This window comes from Rhopalosiphum padi, chromosome 1 (assembly GCF_020882245.1).
Source record: "Rhopalosiphum padi isolate XX-2018 chromosome 1, ASM2088224v1, whole genome shotgun sequence".
Lineage (NCBI taxonomy): Eukaryota > Metazoa > Arthropoda > Insecta > Hemiptera > Aphididae > Rhopalosiphum > Rhopalosiphum padi.
The window spans coordinates 14,028,071-14,055,651 of NC_083597.1; the positions used below are offsets into that span (position 1 = coordinate 14,028,071).

Here is a 27,581-nt window from a genome sequence, read left to right on the forward strand (position 1 = left end):
TTAATCTAATTAACCTAATTGAAGGCTTACTTTATCATAGCTTCTAGCTCGTGTCGTTGATCTGCATCAATTGCGACCATTATTTGAACTGGACTCCTAGGTACAGATGGCAATGTTTCGGAACCACCATTTAAAGACTGACAATACTGGGCAATTAAATGATGTTCATCTTCACTAAAAATAATAACAAATCTTAGCATGTACTCTGGTATAGTGGTGTACTCATGTAATTTTTTAAAAGGAGGGTATATGAATTTTTAATTACAATAACATTAAAACAAATAATTTTATCTTAAATAAATAAAATATCATTTATCAAATGTATAAGGTAAATATTTGTACATATATATAGTATTAATGACATGTTCACGTAAATAATTTAGCAATTGCGGTAAAAATGCATTAATTTCTTTATCACATATATGTTATTGTTATCGTTTAATTCATTAATTTAAATTTTAAAGTATTAAATACACCAAAAAAAAGAAAAAAATGTTATAAACATGCATTTTTATTTTAATAATAAATTATTTAGTTTTTTTTTTTAGTCAATGAAAAATCAAAAGAAAAAAAAATCCAAAAGGATGATATGATATTCTTTTTTCATCCTGAGAAAATGCCTTTGTACTGGTGTACTGAATGTTGCAAGATTTAATTTAATTATGCAATAACTTACGAATCTGGGGTAGAATTGCTACGTGCCCTGTATTCAACTTCAGCTAGACGTGAAGCATACATCTCTAAGCGGTTGTGAACATCAGGTATAGTAGAAGGAGTATTAGAATGTTGCGGTGATGGAGAAGGACTCTCTAATGCATCACCTTCCAATACTGATTGAACAGGTAAATATCCAACACGTGGATGCTTTTTGAAATAACGTTTTGATTTGAATTTATTACGAAGGGCACGAGTGAAATCCCGAACATCTTCACCAGATGTCGTTGTAGTACAATACTCTTGCATTGGATGAGTAAGTTTATGGTGCTTGGCTTTACGACCAGAAAAGAAGCAGGATTGACACATATCAAAATTGAAACATTTCAAGCACCGATATCTGAAACCAATTATAGGATACGTTTTGCAAATGTTGCATTTTGCTTGATGTTTTGCTGATTCAGCTTCTGCTAGCCTGTGCAACACCGCTAACCATACCATACTCTGTGGTTCTTGTTGTAGCCAAACTAAGAAATGCATAGCCTAAAACAATTTTTATTTTAATTGAGTCAATTAATTTCTTAGTGGTATTACGTGCAATTCCAAAAGTATTTTATAAATACTCACTTCTATAACAGATTTATCTTTGCCTGCTTTTTGGAAACAACTTCGAACAGATGGTTCAATATTAGAACCACCAAATGATGCTACCTCACCCAATTGGCGTGGTAATTGAATGCAGTCATGCAATAAGAGACCCAATTTGCGTTGATCCACTTGTCTATTTGGATCAGCTATTAATCTGAATAAATAACGGTATTTTTCTTCTAAATGTCCTTTACATAATAATACTAGACCAACTTTAAATGATAATACACGAATTTGACCTGTGCGTTGGCTAAAAAAAAAATAAACAAAAAATTAAAACAGAATATTATATAGCAGTTCCTAAACATTTTTAGTTCACTCATCCTCAAAAATAAAAAATGTAATCATACCACCCTTGAATAAATGAAACAACATTTTTATTAGTGTATACCTAGTGCTATATTAGTAGTTATAACAGAGGTTCCAAAACTTTTTTGACTCACGGCACCCTAAAAATTCGGAGGCACCCTATACCCTATAGACTAAAAATATATTTCAAATAATTTCGTGGCACCCTAAATAAATTTTGCGGCACCCTAGTTGAGAATCTCTGAACTATAGTATATAATTATAATATCAATTTTTACCTTGCCTCACAGATAGGGAAACACTTTTATAAAGGATAATATTTTAAAATTATAAATCTAATATTATATATTTTACCTGTCATAAACATTTAATAGCCAGTTCAAAGATAAGTCAAGGCAAAGTGGAACATGTACTAAAGAAGGATGTTGAGATGCCAATGTGTCAAAAATAGATCCTAGAATAGTTAACATTTCTGATACGGTTATTAATTTGTCATTTTGAGCACGTAGACCATGATTATCAAATGATTCCAATGCAGCTTCCAATGTCAACAAATCAACTAATACAAGACATAAAAGTTTTAAAAGACATTATTTTTTTAACATAACATTCATAAATGATAACACTTACGAGACATGCGTTTTTGGACTGTTCGTAATTTCATAGCAGTTCGGTAAGCAGAGAATCGTACATCATTAAATTCTGACAGAGAAGACATAAGTTCCATCATTTTTGGATGGTCCCAATTTGTAGATTCACATTGATGACTATATTTAATTAAATTAGTATTTTATTCAAAAATAGATTCTAAAAAATACTTACTTAATATAATAAGGAACTTTATTTGGAGTTATTTCACGTTTCCATGGAGGTTCTACCGATCTACTCAACAATAAAGAAGTGGATGCCTCACTATGACTGGCAGGTGAAGTTTCATTACTATTACTAATTGCGTTTTTCCCAGTATCACGAATTTGTTTATACCTATCATCCATAGCTAATTGTAAGATTTTCCATCTAAAAAAATATACATACATTTATTAATATTTTTTATTGTATAGACAACAAGTATTAATAACACAAAATTAAATTACCTATTATTTATGTCCTGTAACATATTTTTATTGGAAGCACATATTGTTACATTGTTTGATGCAAGTATGCTAGCTTGATCATTAACTTCCTCCAATAATCGTTGTACAGGATTTAACCTGTCTCCAAATTGCTGTAAAAATAAAATTATTTATTTATTTGTAAATTTTTTTAATTGGTTACTTTACCCTTAGCTCTTGAAGACCTTTAGTGGAGTCACCAGTACTTGATGCTGGCCATGATTTATACATGGCCTCAACACTAGCTAATTTAGATGCACAATCTTCTAAGCCTTTCTGGAACACTTGCATTTTCTAGAAGAAATATAAGAATACAATTATAAAAATATATCAAATCACTATTTGACCTGTTTAGTAAAATGAACAAAATAAATTGATTGGCTATTGGATTTGGCTACATACTAGTAACACATGGCTATTGTATAAAAATAGTTTATTACCCAGTTCTGAAGACTGTGTGTAACATACACAAAAAACATATACATAAACAGGTATATAATCTATTTTTAAATGGTTTAGGTGTTTTGATTAATAATTTTATAAGATAAATATAATTTAAATTAACATCTATTACATTCAAATCTATAAAATAAAAACAAATATTTAGGTCAATAATTTTTACTAGGTATGTATTAAAGATTGGACTTATAAGAATCTATTTATCTGTCTATAAACTCCTAACAATAAACATTAAAACAAACTTGAAAAATAACTATAATTCAAGTTTGAAAGATTGATTGGTTCTCTAAAAAGTTGTAAAAATAGAGCTCAAGTCCATCGAGAGTGGCAATTTAAAAAAAATTATATCAAGTTTTTTTTTATGTTAACATTTAAAGAATATGGTTTAAAGATTAAAATAAAAAATAAACTATACCTTAATTGAATCATTTAGGCTACGTTGCCATTGATCAGAACGTTGTAATAAAGAATTCCATTGTTCAGATACACGCGAAACTTCACGTTTCAAACTTATTGTTAAATCGCGAGCTTGTTCTTCAGCACTACGATATCCTCTAGAATCTCCAGTGTTATTAATTTCTAAAAATAAATAAATTTAATTAAATTTACATTTAGATTTATTACTTTACATAATTATAAAATTTATTGTGAAAAATCAAAATTCTATAGAAAAATATTAACTTAATTTTATATAGTTAATTTATAATGATAAGTATAATATTTATATAACTAAACTCCGACAAATCAATAAATAGTATGATTTATTTTCAAAAATTAAAACAAATTACACAATAGAATATTTTTTTACTGATAGGTACTTTTCATTTCTTTTTTTTTTTTATTTGAGACATTAAAAATACAACATTTATTTCTTCTATTGGAATATAATTCAAATATTTTACTCATGTTTCAAGTAATTTTGTTTAAATATAATATATTTTCATTAACAATAATATAATAATATATTATATACTTAAATCAAACTGTATTATATAGGTAATTATATAAGTGAGGAATATATTATAGCTTAGTTAATTATAATTCTTAAATTTAAAGAAAGATAGTGGTGTATTGTTATTAAATATTAATTGGGATTATAAGTCTCATTAATATAAAAGTTCAAATAAGATTCTAAATCAAAATAAAATTACAATGATTCTGACTTTTGTGTTACTTGTACAAGGCACTGTATTATACATACTCATTGTCTTAGTTGTTTTTATATTTTTCATTAACATTTTTTTTTAATATTATAAAATTAACTCAAATAAAATAAAATTTATAATCTTAAAATTACACTTCCTCAGTCCTCACATGGATTTGTAATCCCTGTAAATTATATGGGCAAGTGTGAAACATACATTTTGAAATACAGTGGAACCTCGTTAATTAGAATCGGTCGGGGGGCGAAAATAAAATTTGACTTATAGAGGTTCAAGTTATCAAGGTTCCACTGTATTCATTTGTTTAAGTAGGGCATGGCAAGCTTTGGTCAGCATTGAAATTAATTAGCAATTATGAAATATAATATTCTAATATTTAAAATTAATAATAGCTAATCAACTACTAATTTTAATATTGACCAATAGCATAAATTAGTAGCTATAATTCAATAAAAAGTCAATTTATACTGACCGAACAAAGATCATAAAACCATACAAGATGTTATATTACCTAATAATTTAAATTCTATTAATAGAAACTTTTACTAATAAAACTGTTTAATGTAATATAATCTTGAAATCGATTATATAATTGTAATTTAAACTTTAAAAATTTGCTAGTAAATATATAAAACTAAATCTAATGGCATATGAATAACTGTAAATATATTTTAGGGGAGCTAAAGCTCTCATACTTTTTCTTTTTAATCTGTGTGAAAATTAAAAAGTACCTAACACCATAAAAACTAAAATTATATATAATATATAATTTACATTAATATTTATTAAGTTAACTAACTAAATTACCTGACTTTGCCTAAGTTAAAATTAATCAACTTTCTATATTTTTTTCCCACTAAGTTTCAGTTTAAATATATAGTACAATGTTATTAATGTAATAATAAAATAATATGATATTATTTTCCTACTTCTTCATTTTGAAATATTTTTAATTTAACCCAAAATAAATGGGAACAGAGTCAACTAATACTTAAAGTTGACGCAAATTCAGTATCATTAAGATTGGTATTCGTAATTTATGTTTATACTCTGTCCAACAAGAGAACTCGCCGATTTTGCGCATCTCTCATTCTTCCCGCGTCACCCCCCTGCTATCGAAACAGTTTCACTTATTATAGGGTGTCGCTTGGGGATGCGCAGAAAAACCAATTTGGTCGGTCCGCGGCACATTTTTTCGCTGGACAGAGTACATAAAAAAAATGTCTAGAACTAAGAAAGAAATGCATACAACTATACAAGTAATCATTGTAAATGTTTTAATGAGTATTTGATTGCAAAACATAACAAAGCAATTAGAGTGAACCGGATACAGAGACCCAGTGGTGGGCGACTTCGCACACTTCTGCGTGTGTTATTGAAATTTAATATTTTGAAATCAGTGATGAGATCTATAATTCATAAATCATATATAACTTAAAACCTACTTTAAGTTTTATGAGTTAGGCCTTAACTTTATAGAATACATATTATATAGATTATATAGATAGAAAAGTGTTCTGAAAAATATGATCCTCGGTTTTAGTTTATTTAAGAAATTCAATACATATTTAATTCAAGTTTATAAATATATTCAGTATCATTAACTTATTTAAAAATATTTTTATGTTTAATAGCCTAGCAGCTAGGCATCAGCTTAAAAAGATCTGAACTGATATTAAAAACAATTAATTGAATATGGTAGTATTTAAGTGGCTTCTGGTAACTACTACCCAAATAATAAATATTAATATTATTATTTTTCTAATCAAGTATTTTATTTCACGGTAATTAGAGTTCACATATACAACAGAGCTCAAATTAATAATCAATATAAATTGTGGTTATCATATCATTGTATTGTGAGTGCGTCTGACGAATGCAGGCATAGAATAAATTCAATAATAATATTGCTCTTGAGTTAAAATAATAGGTACGTTAAAATATATAATAATAATATGTAGTTTCATAAATAGCTGTTTAAATTTCGTATTTAATTCATTACCTATGTGTTTTCATTTTTTTTCAATACAAAAAGTACTTACATTTTGTAATTTGTAAAATGTCAATGACTTAAAATATACGTATATTTTTTAGTATGTATCTAGTTAATGCTTAATATGATGACATAATAAATACAGTTATTATACACTATTACACTATTTTACAATTACCTATCTATATACAATTGTAAATTTGTAAAATGAAGGATATCGGTAATAATAGTTTAAGCCATATTAATATTAATACCATATTATATTATTATAATTTATAAAATAGTTATTTAAATCATTATAAATGATTAAAAACGACTTATATATGTATATATTACAATTGTTGATAAACAAAACCATTTTTATTTTTGATATACTTAAAAACAAGAAAATATATTACTATTTATATGATAACTATTAATATTACTATATTAACTACGTATTTTAAAGAATCAAATTGCCTAAATGCTTGTGATATTCATATTATATAGATTTATTTAAAAAATATTGTTCGAAGTTATGTATTAGTTATAAATTATAATGTACTAGTAGCTGAATAAACCACCTTCGTTCGTGTGTTAAATAATCGATTCGTATATAAATCGGCTTTTATATTATAATTAAACTATCTAAAGCCTAGACGTGTAATATATATTATTTATAATTTAACTTAATTTATAATATTTATAACTGAAATGAAAAATAAAATGAAATTGGAAATAATAAGAGTGATTTACTCGTAAGCTCATTTAGTAAAATCTTGTGAAAAAATCATTAAATTATTTAAAAAAAACCGTAACCTTTAAATACAAACCCCCTCTCCGTCCCCTTAGACAATAAAAATGAAAAATCGGTCGACGTGGTAATATTCAGAAGAGTATTTGGAAGATCTCCGTGAAAAAAAATTGGATAAAAGTTAATAGTGTCGTCACAAAATTGGAACATAAAAAGATAAACATGTTTTTTATTACTATTAATAATTATTTTAAAAGAATAAAAATATATTTATTCTAAGACGGAATGTATACATTTTATTTAAAAATAACTGTTTAAATTCTAATTATATTGGGTAAATCTACATTTAATACATTAATTCATGAAATTTAAAAAAAGTCTAACAAGTACAATATGCTATATTGTAAAATGTAAAACAGTGATATTATTTTTTCGCTTAAAATCATTTGTCAAATGTCTATCATTGCTTTTTTTTTTATAGTTAATTTTACTTTACAACTATCTTATTCTTATGTCAAGGCAAGTTTAGTAAGTAATTTATTTCTAAATGTTTATTCCACCAACTAAAATTTAAATAGTTACCTAAGTAAACAAAAACTTAAGAAGCAAATAACTATTTTTTGTCGGGTCATATCGATCATTCGAAAATAGAGTTCTGCAATTCACTAAAAATAAAAACAAATACTAGCATGTATTTTAAACTAGTATTAAACCACAATAGAGTATTTTACAACATTTAACAAATATAGGTAATTTGTATAAATTAATAATAATTAGTAGAATAAATAAGTTGTGTCGTAGTCGCATTGTTCCAAATTATTAATTATAGTTTCTAAAACCTTATAAGTTATAATATTATATACGATATACGATAATATATACGATTATAATAACAAATAATATAATAATTAAAAAAGTTTAAAAATGTAGTTCGTAAATATGTTTCAGTAAATATGAATGAAAATAAGTTTGCCACAACGTTTAATAAATTAATTTCTCTAAATTTAATAAAAAATATAGATTACTAATTAGTAATTACAAAGTTAATCCCTAATTGGTTCGTATATTTTCATCACACGTAAAAATTAAAAAACATCGATTTATTCATTTATTTTATACGAACACAAAATTAACTTTTTTTGAGTTGCAAAATAATATATTATATACGTGTTCAATGTGTACAATATATTTTTTAATTTTTTTTAACTATTAAAATCTGAGCAGATTGATAAATATATTGGTTTCACAATGATATATATGATATATATATTATTTCATTATTAAATTTGTCTGTGTACTCGTTTATAGTAGAAAAAAAATAGGAAAATTTTATGCTGCAATACTAGTTTTTGACAAAATCGATTTTGTTATTTATTTTATGTAAATGAAAAATTGTGTAAATTAAAAATATTCACTTTTTTTGTGGTATTCATAGTAGTATTGAAGTAATGGTCTTTTTTATTTTTTCTTCGATTTATGTATAATAAAACTGTTGTATTTAAATAAAAAAACTTAAAAAAATATTATTGAATATAAAGTTCAAATTTAAATAATATAGGTTGACAGAACTCAGAATCTTTTTGCAATGATTAATCATTTAATTTAAATTTGATATATCCATTACAGTGGCAATTTGATGACGATACACACTCTACCGACACATTCATTTTTAGCCATTACGCCCTATAATTACTTTAAAAAAAATTGATCTGCCTTTTAATACATTACAATAATATTATTTTCGTATTAATAATGATTGTTAGAAAACAAAAAAAAAAGATTATAATTAGAGCTATGAATTTAATGCACTAAAAAACCTTAAAAAGTGCATTTTAAATGTCAAAATAATGCAATAAAATATGCACTTAAAATAAAAAAAACTGCATTTAAAATGCTAAAAATTATAGGATAAAATGCACTAAAAATGGTTTTTAGTTTTATTAATATTCTTATATTGATATTAGTATATTATATACATATAAATGTATTTATTTAATAACATTTTTTTTTAAAAAAGTTTATTCATTCTGAATTTTGCTGATTCTTAAATAATGCCTTTAAACAGACATTTTTAAAAAAAATTTTTCAAAGATTTTTAAAGATGTTTATTGACGGAATTTAATTAAAATACAGGAAATGAACTAAAAAAGGAAAATATGACCTAAAAAGGTAAAAAATGACCTAAAAAATTAAAAAGTTAAAATTTGCAAAAATAAAAGTTTCATAAATGGACTTGTTGTTACATAATTCAAATTATGCACTTACAAAGCTACGTTTCACAATCACAAAAAAAAATGCACTCCTACAAATTCACAGCCGTAATTATAATCAATGTTATATAGGTACTTTTTTACAATTTATAAACATAAATAAAAATAATTTACTTTAATGCAAAATAAAATTTTTAATAAACATAAATAATAACATTAATTAAATATAAATTATAAGTTATTATTGAAGTAGTAGTTCTTTAATTTATTCCGGAAGATCTAACATATTAAATGAATAATTTTATATTTTTTTATAAATTGAACGAAATATCTTCTTCAATAAACAAACAAGTTAAAGGATCCAGAATCTTGATATTATTGGCTTATTAAAGATCTCTAAGTTTCGTTTTTAATATAATAGCTCATCTCTTTTGGTTATAAGCCCGCAATAATTAAATATATTTCAATCGACGGGTAGCCGAGCGAGCTAGACCGACACTGACTCTACTTATTTTATAAGACACAGGCATTTTCATGGTTTTACTTTGATAATTAGGTATTTTATATTATTATATTTTTACCTTCATTTTTTACGACAGATGCAATTTGTGATTCATTGTTTATGTATTGGCGACCGCTGCGTAGGTTAGAATCAATAACTGGTCTCTTCTCTTCCAATTGTCTACGGAACCCTCTATGATCATCCTATAATATATGTTTATTTTTTATATATTATACATTGCTATAAAATATTTTATTCTAAAGCATAAATTAATTATATATACCTGTTGTTTTTGTAACGTGGCCAAATCGTTTCCTAAAGGACCGAAACTTGAAATTTCTGTGTCCTTTTTAATTACCCATTCGACTAGCTCTCTTAGGGATAATAAAAGAGTATTCCAATGTTCTGTATTATTTTCTAATCGATTTCTAAAATAAATATTTTCTATTACAATATATTTTTAGTAAATTAAATTTTACAAATATCCTTAAACGTATGTAAATAAATAAGTATGTATGATGTATATTTATGAAAAACAAATTTTGATTCACGGGAGTTATAGCATGTATTCAATATTTATATTTATTATATACCTATATATTATTATAAAACGTATACGCGAAATGCAGATTACTAACATGTAAAAAAAAAATGTAAAATATTATTCTTTAAAATTACTATCAGAGTTTTATTAACAACCAAATTTTTTTTAACAAAAACCAATTGCAAATGTTGATAATTTTATGAGCTTAACTTAGTACCCATAACGCGAATAAATCATTCAAAAGGTCACACTACTCCTGACACGTCACGTATTAAAAGGGGGAAACTAAATATGATCAAAGTCCAACGGGATTGCTTCAATATCACAGGTTCGGTGCTATATGAGCTTCTTGGGAATTATAAATTATAATCATATAATATAAATGAAAGTTAACAGGGTGTACATATCCCTTAGGGTACAAGCAAAATGACAGGTTCCAATTACCCCTTCCCAAAAAAGGCATACATATTATACAGTACAAAATTTATTATTTTTAAAGGTTAAATACGAGTATATTATTGCACTTTTCAACTACAAAAGTAATATGTATAAACTACATAATCAGCAGTTATTTATATATATATTTTTTTTTAATTTAATTTTAAATATTGAAATATTACAACGATGCACGAATATAAATATATAAATAATAAATGTAAATAGGTACCTTATAGTCACGGAACGATTTTTCAACTGGTTCCAACGCTGATTCATTTCTTCTAACCGTCTTTGAAGCATTACAGCATCTTCCTGTGACGACAGATTTCCTAGAAGTTTTCTTCCACTAGTATCAAGTGAGTTTAATGATTGACTCTTCGTTTCCATTTCTTGCTGTAATTCCTGTTGATAAAATAAATGAGTTAGTTTTATATGAAATACGCCACATTTTTTAAAATTATTTTTCTGTTAATTATTTGTCATAGAATATTTTTTATTATGTATGAATTACTAATAACAAACCATACGTAAAATATTCATACGTCTACGGTCTATGTAGATTTATAAAGTATCTAATTGTATATTTGTGTATCCAATGATTTATAATTTAATATTAATGGTATATAACGTCTGACGGATAAAGTGTAAATAATATAAACTGCAGTTAATTGAGAATGCATTATGTAATTGGATTATAGACGGAAATGGTTGCGTTATGAGAGAAAGAGCACTGCATCTGTTAAATTCCTCATCTTCATTAAAATTGTCATCGTACAGCATATTTACCCGGGGGAAGATATATTACCATTAATCTTGGAATATAAGTTGTATTAAAATATAAACATTTTAAATTTCTACGCGAATCTCGAAGCTAATCGAATTATCATCAATTTATTATGTCGATCACGTAGAAAATATAAGCTAGAGGGTGGTAAAGGAAACAAGCCGCAAAATAGGCTTAATTAAATTTTAACGCATCGTTGCTGCTATAGCTAGTATATCGTAGTATTCTCACGAGAGCCATAATACAAGACCATAAGGTTCCTCACAAATCCTTTCTATGCAAACATTTTCTCTTGTTATGTACCCGTAATTTTTCATTATTTTTATTTGTAGTTTTATGTCCAACAAACACATAGTCACATACAACATGTTAAATTATAAAATTTGTGTTAACATCAAAATATTCTTTATTCCGACAGCGACAAAAAAAAAACAACAAATTATAGTTTTAGAGCAATAAAAAAAAAATCCTCAAAGATTTTATTTTAGGTAGGGACACCAAGCTTACGTTCTCTTTCCACGCAGAATCTCTTTTCACATATAGGTAAATTTTGAGTGAGGATGGACTCAAATTGAGTTAAGTGTAATATAATCATGTAAACGAGTTTAAAATGTTAATTAAAATCAAAATTGCTTACATTTATAATTGGTTTAAAAAAGTGCATAAAAATTATAAAATTACTTTTTCTCTTAGACCTTAGTATTTAAATTCCTCCTGTTGATATTCACTTGCAATAATTATTGTGACTACACATATTAAAGGTAACTATGTCAAATTATTTAGTTTTACCTTTACCTTCATTATAGGTATCTACTATATTACTGCTTTTTATACAAATTAATGCAATAGTTGCAATAAAGCAAAATTATTATATAACAGTTATCATATTAATTTAAACCATTTACATCAATATTAATATGTTGGATGATTATAATTAAGTCATATTTATTATTTATACATAGATAATATATTATATTATAATAAAATTCACTAATAAGGCTATACTATTATACTAATAACAAAAACCTAATGATTTATTATTTGTAATCACAATAACTCAGAACTTGGTATTTAGTATTTACACCAGAATTGACCAGATTATTGATATTTATTAATTCCTATTTATATATATATCCTATTGATAATTGACTCCTAACTAATTTTAAATTTTAATTACTCTTTTAAATGCTAATAATTTTGAAAATGAATTGGTTATTAGTCATAAGATTAATACGTGCAAAAGTATAGCACGTCAATATTTTTCATTATATTATACTTGAGCCCTGTGAGTGTTTTTCAAATAAATAAATAAATATATCTAACAGATTATATATTTAAAAGAAATTTGTTACTATAAAAACTCTAAGATATTAATTATTAACAGTATATTTTTTTATAAATAATTTATCCTTGTACAGTATTTATCACATATAACTTATTAGAAGTGTTGAGTGATATCTATCTAGATAAATAAATAAATTAGTATAGAAGATTTAAATAAAATTACGGAAATCTACATAAATATCTACGTAATATTATATACTTCATTATTTAAAATTGCATTCGTTATAAAGATTTTAATAAAAAATTCTATATTATAAAAATAAATCAGGAATTTGCACATAAATTAACCCGATACCAGTACCATAAAAGTACCCGAAATAATGACAATTGACAATCTACCTGATGGTACCTAATAGAACTTGAGATCATATTGGTTCTTTAACAATATTTTGGTTAGTAATACCTTATACTTTATAGTATATTAATAATTTTTATATACACTTAAATTTGGTACAAAATGTAAGTATCTAACATAGAAATAAGATATAAAATAAATGTCTATCATATTTTTAGAACTACAACAAAAACAGTGAAACTATCACTATTGCTACCCATAATAATTTTAATATAAAATAATACTCTAGAAATGCTTTAAAAACACCCAATACAATTCATTATTTTAAATTTAAAGCTTTGAAATCAATTAATTATTTTTAACCTCGACTATTTCAATAGAGAAGAGTTATTGAATTATTATAGATCATAGAAAATAATTAACAAGAATAATTTCTATTCATAGATATGCTAAACACCAAAATTATAATAAAGCTTATCTTGCAAACACAACATTTTATATAATGAAACGCCGTAAAATCCTGTTCATTGTATATAGAAAAGAACGTTTAATATGGAAGTTTAAAACAATGAGGTCAGATGCTCTTGTTGAGAGACCTCTTGTTCGCTTCTGGCATTGATTAAAAAAAAATTCAGCGTACAATTATAGAAAAACGCAGAGACAAGCGAACACAATCTCAAAGTGCATTGTTTTATAGAATTGGGCTTGTACATTTTCCCCTATGGTAGTATATAGTACTATATACTATAGTATTATATGTATGTGGACTACACTTCCGAAACACTTCAACAGATATTAAGTCAATGCTGAAATGTTTTACTTTGAGAATCATATTTTTATTGATATACGAATAATTTTTTAATTTACGCGCAAATCTACATATATACATGTATATATATATAGAGAGAGAGATGCTTAAATAATACGAGGGACGCGAATAATAAATATCATATTTAACCCGCTTGATCAAAAACCGTGTCAAGTATTATTGAATATTCCAATTAATGATACCAAAATTTTTGTAATCTGAAGGGCTATAATCAGCATTTTGGAAAACTAAAATTATTTACACATATATAAATATATATTATATATATAACTATTATTATTAAAAATGGAACGCGTTTAGTTTGCAGGTTGACACTCGTTTGATATAACAATAACAAAATAATCAATCACGATAATCCCTCGTATCAATCATTTTGATTCTTATATCGAAGTCGAATATAACAAGAGGATTTCAATCAGACTTGACAATATGGAGCCGTTCAAAATAGTTTTGGAAACATTTCATAACATATTTCATAATTAAATAGAACTTTTTTCGCGTTATATCAAAATCAAACTAAGATATCTGAAGTAAAATTTTTTTTAAGATAATAAAACATTATTTATCTTTTTTTGCAAAATCAAAAACACAGTTCCGAAGAAAGATATAGATACAGTATGATATACCAAATATATTGCTTACAATAAATTTAAAACATATACATTTTAATGAGCAAACCTTTTTGTAATAAAAAAGTTAACCTTTAGGTTATTTACAATTTAAAAGATATCTGTGAATAAATTAAGAAATGTATCAAATCAAATCACTATGTTAATGTAATAAATAATAACTAATGCATTTTAGTGACAAATTGAAGAGTAACTAATTATACGAACTTAAAATATAAAAAGCGATAAAAAAAGCTAATGTTAAAACTAAAACTAAAACTAATTACTTATTTTATTTTTTAAATAAATCGAATCTTTTTAGCAATTAATCAAATAGGATTTAATTATTATTTATTTTATTTTGTTGCCATGAGGATCACCAGAGTCGGAATTAACTACAAACCATAATGAATAATGGACACTATAAAGCGGCAAAGTTTTGTCATCTTTAAAAAATAACTACCAAACTCCGTAGAGAGCTTGATGTTGAGAAAAACAACTAGATAGACTAAATATTTCATTGGTACAGATATACGGAAAAGGAAAATAGTTTTTTTTTTATAACATAATTTATATATATATGTGCATGTATCCCTGACATGATTTCCCGACGAAACGTGAAAATGCTTTCAGACCAGGCGGCCAAACGATATGTATTATGCAAATCTAACCTAGAAGGGCGAATAATTTGGAAGTGTAGCACAAGTCGAATATACTACTTATATTATATGTATAATATATACTTTTAGAGTAAACGTTTTATTGGGTTTGAAATTTAATATTTTTATCCGTTTCTATTTTCAATTTGAAATAAAATCAAGTAAAAAAAAAAAACCATAGTAAATATTTTAAAACTGTGCAAAAAAACTAACTCTACATAATGTTATATATATATATATACACAAAATATCTTACGCGTTGTCGTTTTTTAAAATCACATTGAACCAACTGCAACGATTACGCACGTATGGACGCATAAATATATAAATCTACTGGCGTGTATTATATAGGCAGCACCTAATATAGGTACACAGAACCTAACCCAATCCTGAAATAACGTTGTTTATGGCGACGGGTGTATAAAAACAATACTTAATATAATACACGGAATTCGTCAGGCCGAGGACGAAAGAGAAAACAAATTGACATTTCGTCCTAACTCGTTACTTTTACCTTAGCCAATCTTTGTTGCGTGTCTAGTATATCCAACATTAAAGCGATCTTATGATCGGTCACCCGATAACCGTTTCGGTAACACTCAATAAGCTGATGGAGCGCGATAGCAGCGGCTCTAGTGGGCACCGTGGCCGATGGTGACTCCATGTCGACCGCGGACGAGGAACCTGTTCCGCTACCACCAGCGCCACAACCTTGGGACGAGACTGGAAGCGAGAGTCGGCGGTGTCGCTGGAATCGGGACGCGGACGCGGGTAACGATCTATGCTGCACGACCACCGCAGCGGTAGCGTACGATTTGTCAGACAGGCTGCCACAGCCGAGACCGGCCGGGACGGTGGACGACGAGCTGATTCTCGTCCACGGCGGTTTGTCTGCAAAATCCATCGAGCTGGGACGCTGCCGTCGACGTCCTCCTCCAACTCCTCCAGCAGCTGCAGCCGTCTGCTGCTGTTGTCGCACGCCACCGCCGCCGGTCTGCCGCATAAGGAACACGTCGGCTACAGAACCGTCGCAGAAGCCTCGACGGTACGCTTCCTCCACGCGTTTAGTGTCACTGCTGAAGTGTTGCCTGCGCGTCGACGACCGCTGTTGCACCACACCGTAATCGGACACGGATCTGGTGACGGCGCAAGGCGGCGACGGCCTGCGGTGCGAGTGCTCTGGCAGACCATCGGTGCGCCAGTCACCGAAGCCACCATCGTCGGCCGGGGACGGCGATAACGACGACGATGCCGCCGGCGATGACTTTTTGCATTTTTTCGGCGTCACGTCGACCGCGTGTCCCAACCGCGTCACGATCGACCGGTATACAGCGTTTTTTCCGGATCACTTGCAGCGCGGACGTAATCTTTTGCCGGGACGACGAGCCACCGTCGCGGGACGTCCGCCGCAGCGGTTCGGACATGACGCGATGTGATTGTGGGACGCCGACGACCACGACCACCGACCGACCGGCGCCGCAAACAGACAGACCGCGTGTGAGAGACGCGAGTACGCGAGAATAACGAACGCGACGCCGCGAGTGGATGATACAACACCTATATGATATTTGTTTCACAGGGGCGCATGTACGGTGGCGCGCGTGCAATTTACTCGAGAGGTTGTTGCGGTGCCGGGTCACGTGCGCGGCGTTTATACGAGTGTATATTACCGTGCCCGCGTGTGTACGTGTAAGCACAGTATTACTCGCGCGAGCGCGTGTGTGCACCACTACCGTGTAATATATACCTTCAGTACTCGTGAGCCGTTCGTGTTATTATTATATTACATTGTCATATACGCAGGGCCACCGCCGCCGCCGCGTCCAACAACAATCGGTCATAGGTGACCAGCACCAATAGCCGTCGTCGGGCGCCGCCAGTTCGAACACCTAGCCCTAACCTCCGGGTTCGATTTCTTGTATTTATTGTACCTCCGAGACGCGATTTGTGTCTTCTGAACTTTATACTAAATAATAACGTCTGCGATGGCGACATTAGTTACTCGTATGCGTATCATTTTATAACGTCCATATATTATATTATAACCTATTCGTCTGTATAGAATATAGATACATCTATTTTTTAAAACAGGGTGATCATCGTTTTATATATCATTGACCAGTGTGATTATATATTATACCAGCGTAGGTAGACTTTGACCAAATTTATTGATGCCGTTTTTTTTTCTAAATGGTAACCCATAATTTTTATTTCGTGATCCTAAAATATACGTTTATGTACAAAATACATCGAAATATTAAATCAATACACCCATAATTATTTATAAGCAAGTTAGTATATTTTTAATGATTGAAGTAGTGTGCCAATAACATATTTTGTGGTAGCCACTTCAATTCCATGCCGCTTGTTTAAAATTTTAAATGTTTTAAAAAATCCAAAATACATTACAATGTAAATACACAAGTACTGCATACATCAACATTTTCAGAAATATAATTAAGAATAGGAAATTAAAAATATATACCAAGGTTGCTACAATGTAAATATCAAAGAATTCGAGAATTAAATTCACTTAACATTTTTGTGATAATCTTAATTTATTGTAATTAATTAAATCATTGCTCTGTGTAATATAACATAGCGCGAATAGTAAACGAGTTATTATTTTTTATGTTGTCCATAATATATATATAGTATGTATATAAAATATTGTACCAATAACTATAAACTATAAAACAGAAAGGTATGTTTTTATATAATTTAGCTTAACAAATTACAGATGTTTCATTTTTAGTTTTAAAATCTTTACTTAATCGTGTAGAAATACCTACCTACTTTTTTATATTTTCAAACAAGATGACAATAATGTAAGATAACAATAAAATACCAATAATGACTATACACAATACACAATTGCTCATTTATACAATCCCTTTATTTTCTTATTCAAATATCAACATTTACATCATGATGGGATGTACATTTTATATATATATATATATAAAACAACAAAATGCTAGACACTAGTGTATGATAATGATATAATCAATGTAACGACTATAAAACTAATACAAAAAAACATCAATCTAATTTCCGTCCGTTTTATGCTCAATTATAGTATGTATATAAAAACTGTCAACCTAGTTTTTAGAAGTATTTTATAAGATTTACAAATATATTTTTAAAAATATCGAATTTTTAGATATTCTAATGCATGTTAGACTTAAAATACATATCTTAAATTATTTTAATATCTAAACATTTCATATACCGTGTGTTTAATTTTAAATGTAACAGGAAATATTTCGAATGCATGACTTTGAGTTTGATTCAGAATTGTTTTATTAATCACTAGGGTCGTGAGGCTCGAGCCTAGTGCGGCAACTTATAATGAGCTGCAAATTTGTTATGTTATTTTATTTTTATTCTCAAAAAAAAAAAAATTGAACCATATTACTATTTCTCACTCTCGGGGCGGCCATACCCAATTACCCATCACTCTTCGATGTTAACCTATTTAAACTATGATCTTTGTATAGTATTTAAAAAAAGGGGGCTGTAAACACTAAGCGTGACTCAGGACGTTGTGAAGGTTAATCCGCCACTGCGTACAGGACATATTAATATACATCTGTTTTTAATTAATTCTAACTTTTAACCATTTTAATCTGCGCATGCGCAGTAAAATAAAAATTTCTTAAATAAGAACCATTTTTGATACAGGATTTGGATTGAATTATTTTTTCTTAGCAACCTTTGATCTTTATAGTTTTTGATATCTTTAAAATTGACATTTTTAAGACAGCCAAAATTTTTAATTTAGGTAATTCGTAATTATAGGTATTATTATATAATAATTTATTTTGATTAAAACTACGAGGTGTATTTATTATTACATCGAATTTATAAAATGTATCATTGGAATTTATCTATTAATTATGCCTATAAATTCGTGATTAAGTTAGAGTGTTGAATAATACAATAATTATACAAATTATACCTAATTTAAAACTTTCGACTGTCCTAAAAATGTCAATTTTGAAGATATCGAAAAACTATAAAGATCAAAGTTGCAAAAAAAAATGAATCAATCTAAATCTAGTATCAAAAATAGTGGTTCCTATTTAAGAAATTTTTATTTTACTGCGCATGTGCAGATAAAAATAGTTAAAAATTAGAATTTATCAAAAACAGATATACTTATATAATATCCTGTATGCAGTAAAAAACTCTGAATCAAACTCAGTTATGCATTCGAAATATTTTATGTTAACTTAGAAATTTAACAGTTTATTACACAATATTATTATACTATATTGTTTATACACCTAAATATATTTTATTTTATATGCGTATAAACCTAACCTCAGAAGAGTTAAAAATATAATTATAAACCAATGATATTTCATAATATGATATTATTATGATTCATGAATAAATACATATGTTTAATTTAAGGACATTTTATATTTTATAACAATTAAGTTGATTATTTAACTCGTTTAAATTACCCATTTCAAGTGAGTGCTCTTTTTTGAAACACTTAATGATGGAGGTGGGAGGAAGATACAATGAGATGAGCCACTTTTTTCAATAAATACATTCCACTCCTGCATTATTTTATTGAAGATTATTATTCCCCTTGGCTTAATAGTAGCTATAATAAATTATACATGGATAAATAATAATATTGTTACTATATTTTAATTTATCTTTCATTTTAGATTTATGTTTAGTGTTTAGACTTTCAAATAAAATTAACTATTTGAGATACGATTAAAGAGACATTATCTACTTATTTTTTGTATACACGCCTACTTAATTTTAAAATTTAACTTTTCACTACGTATTGAATAAAAGTTGTAATACACATTACATGTGTTATTTATCACTTGATATAAGTACATTTATATAAACTAATTTTTGGTAAATATAACATAAGTTTCGTGTTCAATAAAATTTTATTTTTAAATTTATATTAAATATAAAATGTGATTAATGATTATACATTACCATAATTTTCTATATTAGATATAGACAACTTACATTAACAAGTAAACTTAAACTACAAATTCACAAAATAACCACGAGTGTTTACAGACCAACGTTAAGTTTATAACAAAACATTAAGCTTATAATGTTGTTCGAGATAGAAATGTCAATTACAATAAAAATATTACAAAGCAATCGTTTGTACAGATATTGACAGGGACAGGAGTGTAAGATAACAACTGACATATACACGCTTGTATTATCCATTTTAAATCTAATAAAATCCAGATGGCCACGAAATATCTTCCTTTTTTTTTTTTTATCAAGTATGACCGTTCACATAAAATATTTATTAAAGTTCTAAAAATGTATTATTTTAGTATTATTCACTAAATTATTAATTTTAATTCAATATTATTATTATTATAATACGAATACTGAAATATCACAGTAAAATTAAATCTAATTAATACTCGAATAAATAAAAGTTTAAATTTTAAAAAGTAATATTTAGTGAAGGTAGTTTTATTATTATTGAGTGTGTCATTTTAAAATTAATTTTTGATACAATCAGTTTATAACGAAAATATGGTTGTTTACACGTAAACAATGAACCAGGTGATTCATTTAATGATAAACATATATTTTTTTTTTTTAAATATAATTTATTATAATTGGTTTTACTTATAAAGTTATAACCATAAACTTATTTACCCATCCAAAATTTAAAAAAATTTCAATTGACGATAAAAAATATAAATCTTTACTAAAAAAAAAATTTTATTTTACTTTATCATTGTTGTAAATGGTAAATGCAAAAAACTTTCATCATATTAACAAAAACATATTTGAAATAAAGTTATGTAACGAATTAATTACTCAACAATTTTATTATTATTTATTTAGTTATTTATTAATTTATAATCAACGGACATAAGCAGTAAGCACTTAAACAAGAAAAAAACAAATATTACATAATAATTGGCACATATAAAAGTAATAGACAAAATTATAATAATATAAAATAATACGAACTAGAAAAACGAAAATATATATATGTACCTATAAAAACAAAAATATAAAATAAATTAGGCTAATGTTTTAGCTTTAAAGATTTGAAGAGACAGAACAAAAAAATCCAAGACTGTGGAGATTTTATTTGCGTTAAAAGGGCTCTTGAGAAAAATAGCCACAATTTGTATTAAATTCAGGTATATGGAACAAACTAGAATTTCATGTAGTCCTACTAGGGACTAGAGTCCAATAAAAAAAAGTATAAATCCAATTATAATTAAAATAGCTAAGAAATTTATATAGTTATTTAAAATATCATAAACAAACATAATATCAATTAAATCACGCCTGATAGTAAGAGAATCAATACCTATAGAGCTTGAACCAATAAAAGAAAAAAGCTTCTAGAGATAGCACAATGAGTAATATAAGCAACTCTTTTCAGAAATTTATATTGGTTATCATAAGATCATTTAAGTAAGTAGAATAATTATTAGACCATATTAAAGAGCCAAATTCTAAATTAAATCTAACTTTGAAGTATATACCTAAATTGTTTAAACAAAAATGATTTCTTAAGTCCTTAGTATTTTCTATTAATAAAATCCAACATCTTATAGATACGCTTTATTTATGATTAATTTTGAAAGACAGATCAAATTTAAAATAAATATATACCCAAATCAGTAATAGAATAATCTATCAAGAGGATAGTTATCAATTTGATAATTATTAAATATAGTACTTTTGCTGCGTGAAAAAGTAATAATTTTACATTTATTATAATTCAAAGTCAGATAGTTTTTTTTTAACTCCACATCACAAACTTATTTAAATTAGATTGCAACGAATTAAGGTTTTCAACATTTTTAATTTGACTGTAAATTTTAACATCATCAGCAAACATCTAAATGTTTACTGGACTATCTAAAATAAGAGGAAGATCATTAATAAAAATTAAGAAAAGAAGTGGTCCTAAATTAGATCTTTGTGGAACTTCCGAGGTAAAACATCGAATTATGTATAGAAATATCCCGAATATTTAAAAATTTTAATATTCTGCTTGACATATATATATATATATATATATGTTGTCAGTAAAAAAAAAAAAGGAAAAGTATAAATTATTACAATAAAATACAGTTAAAAATAAATAATATTTTTTAAACGATGTTTCTAACGACTTTTAATTATTAAAAACATAAAAACAAATATTTTCAAAAACGTTAATAGTTTTTGAAAAAATTAATTTCTTGATATATTCCATTTTTCAACTACTCCTTTTTTAGGATTTAAGGGAATAAATTTAAAGATGAGGTAAAATCGATCTCGAGTAAATTTAACGATTAATTTAATACTGTTTTTAGAATTTATATTGCTTCACTAGATCAATGAGTGGTACGTTGTAATAAAAAAGTCTAAATTCCTATATTCCAAGTATGATTTAGACAACGACAAAAAATCATTGCTTATTTTAATCCCTTTAAATAAACTATTTTGTACCAAATTAATAACAAAACGATGGTCACCATAAACAGTTATTATGTTGGATATTAATATAGAAAATATTCCTAAATCATGGTAAAGAAAAAATTGTTATTCAAAATAGTTTAAAAAAAAAATGAAAAATATCTAACTAAACAATAATTTTAGAATTAGTGGACCATGGTCATAGCTATACTGTCAATATATATATATTATACGATTATACGAGATATAATAATATAATATACAACGCAGTTAATAATATAATACATTTATACATGTGCAGTTTTAATTATCCATAATTAAAAATTAATAAACGACAATAAGAATATTGCCAACAGTGTTTAAGAGGATGTTACACCCATGTGTTGTTTCCGTCTTACATATGTAAAACATAGCAAAAAACTGTTTTGCGCGGATAGAACCTCTCAGGCAGTAGTGATAGTTAAGACTCTAAATTGTTGTGCATTGTTTCTCTGTAAAACATAGTATTTTTAAAATTTTTTTTTATGTTCTTAGTTATGATTGTGTAGCATTCTTGGTTTTTTCCTGCGTAAAACAGTTATTGCTATATTTTACATTTATAAGATGGAAACAACACATGCGGGTGTAACGTCCTCTTAACACTGATAGCTAAAATAAATATTATCCTTTCAAGCTTACGGTGATTACGTGTGATTAACATGCACAGATTTTAATCACGTATGCATTATGCAGCATACCAAATGAAACGACCAAAGTTTATAACATTAACCAATAATTTTAATTACCTGATAAATATTTTTAATCGATAATATCAAAATATTTCCCATTTTCAAGCTGTGGCCTATAGTGGTAAATATTTGTATATATATATATATATATATTTATACATCCATACTTTTCTTGTTAAGCATACATTATTATTATTATTAATTATATATGCATTTGTAATATTTTGGTTTGGCAGAAGGGATTGGGCATAAATAATATTACAGATATAGCGTGCAAGCATATGAAGCGGTTACTCTGCATGTACAAGTTTATTAAAATGAGTGTTTGATGAAACATGAAACATTAACTATCATAGAAATTATATCAAATACTTATTAGTTTTTATAAATCAAAAATGTTTGAAAATGTTGTGTCATTTAATATACTTCGTGACACATTTAGGCTTATTTAGCGACACACTAGTTGAGAAACACTATAATCTAGAAAGTAGATACAGTCTAGATTTTATTATAAAATAAAGGATAATAAATTCATATATTTTTGTTGCTAAATAATAGTAGCGGTGGGTGCAAAATATAATAATAATAATAATTCAGATAATACCAATTATTGGTAATAGTTATTAATTCCTATACTGGGTGATTCCTTTTAAATAATTCACTCATTATTTTGAAAACTATAAGTTTAAAAAATATTTTTTTTTCCATATAATTTTGAAGTCCTTACAAAACACTTTTGAAAAAAATTGTATTTATTACCTAGTATTTTTAAATATTTACATTATAGACGGAGTAATGAACATATTAATTTTATAAAGACATGTTTTCATTATTTATTAAATTTATTTTTATTTTTATAATAGAAAAAACACCTCAATTTTCTACTTTAATATCTTTTCTAAAAAGAAAATTAATTTAGATGGTACCTAAGGGGTCAACAATAAAAAATTCATAAGGTTTTTTTTAATGATTAGAGGAGTGATAGTCACTAGAAACCCAGTATGGCGCCGAACTAATGATAAGTGAAGTGACCTAAGAAGAAACCTATACGAAGTAATAATTAGCTATAACAATTAGAAAGCGCCAGAATTAGACGAAATACCAGCTGAACTCATCTTAGCCCAGTTTAAGTTATTCCGGAAGATATAGAATGATAACGTTTGCCGAAAACCTTGAATAAGACTATAATCATATTAATGCATAAAAAGGTGATAAAACAAAATAAGAAAACTATAGAGGAATATCTTTCCTTAATTCAGATTAATCTACTAAGTGTTTGCGAAGATTTTATTAAACCGACAAACACCATACTTGGAAGAAAACCTAGGAAGCTACTAATGTGGATTCCAAACCGGAAGATCAACGACCAAGCAGTTGTCAGTTATAGGCTAATATAAGAAAAGTATGAGTACCGCCAAAACATATGGTAATTATTTTTGATTTTAAAAAGGTCTATTACTCCTAGATTTATATAAAGTTACATAGACAGAGCCTTTATAATATAATAGAGGAGTTAGGGAAACTTATAGCGCTGGCGAAAATGTGCAAGGAAGATACACTGTATCGAATAAGGGTCGAGTAAACAAGTCTGAAGCTTATGAAGCTAATACAGGGTTGAAGCAAGGAGATTTGCTATCAACCAATTTATTCAGTGTAGCATTGGAAAAAGTCATAAGGGAGATGCAAATGGAAACTACTGGAATAGCGATTAACCAACGGCGTCTGCAAATGCTTGGTTTTGCGGATGATTTAAATATCTTAGAAACCTCTGTACAAGATACGGAAAAAATAGCCCAAGTGCTCGAGTAAGCCGTCAGTAATATAGGATTAACAATTAATATGAATAAAACCAAAATAATAAGCGGCTATAAATGAGGGAGACAAAACTAATACGGGACCTCCGAAAAGGTCAATGAATTTCGACACCTAGGATCTGTACCGAGTACAAAAAATGACTAGGCTAGAGAGATATGGGTTTAAGGATAACAAAAGCTGAAACAGCATAATTGATTTTGCTCTAAGTAAGTTCTTAAAATTCAAAGTATTCTCCAAAAAAATCAAAGCAAGGCTGCACATGGTAATAATAAAACCTATGCTTACATTTTCCAGGCATGGACTACCACTAGCATTACTGAAAGGAAACTCAGGACTTTTAAGAAAAAATAATTAATATCGTTATACCTCGTTAAAATACGTATACTTTTTGTAATCTATAAGCAATTCTCAATTATATTGTTTTATGAAACCTAATAAAGTATTTCAAATTTACAAAGTGTAATATTATAAGTATTATATACTTTATATCTTGTATAATTAACTTTGTATTAATCAGTAATTCATTTAATTGTTGAGATAAATTAAAATTGTACTATGCAGAAACTCCATTCATAAAATAGTGTTAGTTACTAACTTGTAATTTTAGATTAGGTAACCTTTTGGATATCCCATTAGTATTATATTATATAGTAATAAGTCTTTGATATCTATAAAATCTACTTCCTAATTCAATATTTATACAAATATATAAGTATTAAAAATAAATAGATTTTATAAAAAGTTCATTTAGTAAAAATAATGATTTAAATAATTTGGTATTAAATTATAAATGCACAACATAACATTAATTATATCTAATGGATAACCATAACATACACTGAGGTATAATATATAAGAATTACATATTATAGTGTTAATAACCTATACATTTTAATTCAACATTTATATTATACTTTTAGACCAACTATTATACTAGCATATATATTCACTTAAATTTTACCTTCTACTAAATATTTTAAATAAACCTAATTGAATAACAATAATAAATTTGAATTAAAATGTTAACTATGAAATGTATATACAAATGTGAATGTTTTACTCATTTTGAATGTCATTATCTTTGCTACAATAATGAAAGCTTTAGAGATATAGACACAGAAACTTTTGTCAATACTACTAATTAAGTAATATTTAAATACTAAATATCATTTAAGATCTACTATTTTAACTTATATCACATAATCACATACCTTTAGTTGATTCATTGCTGTAGTATTTTCTCGTTTGAGTGTATTACATCTATCGAATTCTGCTTCAATTGTTTCCATTGATGATTCTGCTTCAGACAACCATCCTAAAAAGTTGTCGAGCGATTTATCTAAATTTTGTAATGAGTTTATTGCTGAATGCAATACTTTTCCTCGGCTTATAATGCTAAAAAAAAGAAGTTAGAAATTAATAATTAAATATAATCTTAATCAGACATATGGTCTAAAACAAAATTTACTTTGTATTAAGATTTTGGAATCTTTGATGTACTTGTTCAGTTAATTTTTTAATTTTGGAAGTATCATCATTTTGATAAACTGCAATTAATTTTTGTGTAAGTTGATTAAATAAATCAATCTGGTGTTTATATTGATGTAACTCAACATGGAATGACTAAAATGTATAGATACAAAGTTAATATTAAATAGTCATTTTAAATTAAGTTTAATAATATTTGTTCATACCTTTTGTTCTCTTTGTTGTGCATCTAGTACATCGGCTGTATTACCGACTGAACTCATTCGCTGTAGTCTATTCTCCATTCTAGTCAACCAAGTATCTATTTCCATTTTTTTTGTTTCAAAACGTTGGCTATCACTCAACATTGCATTTAATTCAGTTTTACGTTGCATTACTTTATTATTTGTTTCATCCCAATGCTCACGCAATTTAGTTACTATAGAATAATAGCATTAAATATTGTATAAAATATACATCATTAATTTAATATTAACAATTAATTACCTTTGCCATGTAATTGTTGTCGATTTGAATCAGCTTTAAGGTTTTCAGCAGTATGAACTAACTCATCTAGTTGAGGTTTTTTTTGTTCCAATTCTCGTAATACATTCTATATGTAAAATAACAAATTATATTAGTTTTTACATATTTTTAAAAAGAATAATTTATATTGAATAAAGTTAAATTAATTATTGTTTTCTGGCTTAAACAATTTTAGTATTAGCTGAAAATAACATAATGCAATTTAAAATCAAATATGTACGATTAGTTTTATTTAAAATAATGTATAGATTATAAAGATATATTTTTCAATAAATTTAATATATGATATGTATTGTTAAAAATA

The 27,581-nt window shown here is 26.8% G+C and overlaps 1 protein-coding gene across 4 annotated transcripts in view; it reads right to left on the minus strand.

Moving 5' to 3' along the window:
- LOC132929243 (dystrophin, isoforms A/C/F/G/H) overlaps positions 1 to 27,581 on the minus strand; it is a 56,150-nt gene that overhangs the window by 1,521 nt on the left and 27,048 nt on the right. For all 4 annotated transcript variants that reach the window (XM_060994454.1, XM_060994473.1, XM_060994445.1 and 1 more), the window contains exons 48-63: positions 27,239 to 27,344; positions 26,959 to 27,170; positions 26,733 to 26,887; positions 26,476 to 26,659; positions 10,995 to 11,167; positions 10,067 to 10,211; positions 9,863 to 9,986; positions 3,598 to 3,761; positions 2,892 to 3,017; positions 2,706 to 2,836; positions 2,434 to 2,628; positions 2,242 to 2,378; positions 1,966 to 2,170; positions 1,282 to 1,552; positions 677 to 1,197; positions 31 to 174 (exon numbers count right to left, since the gene is read on the minus strand). In XM_060994454.1, the coding sequence (XP_060850437.1) occupies positions 31 to 174; positions 677 to 1,197; positions 1,282 to 1,552; positions 1,966 to 2,170; positions 2,242 to 2,378; positions 2,434 to 2,628; positions 2,706 to 2,836; positions 2,892 to 3,017; positions 3,598 to 3,761; positions 9,863 to 9,986; positions 10,067 to 10,211; positions 10,995 to 11,167; positions 26,476 to 26,659; positions 26,733 to 26,887; positions 26,959 to 27,170; positions 27,239 to 27,344 (2,993 nt within the window). The remainder of the gene's footprint in view (positions 1 to 30; positions 175 to 676; positions 1,198 to 1,281; positions 1,553 to 1,965; positions 2,171 to 2,241; positions 2,379 to 2,433; positions 2,629 to 2,705; positions 2,837 to 2,891; positions 3,018 to 3,597; positions 3,762 to 9,862; positions 9,987 to 10,066; positions 10,212 to 10,994; positions 11,168 to 26,475; positions 26,660 to 26,732; positions 26,888 to 26,958; positions 27,171 to 27,238; positions 27,345 to 27,581) is intronic.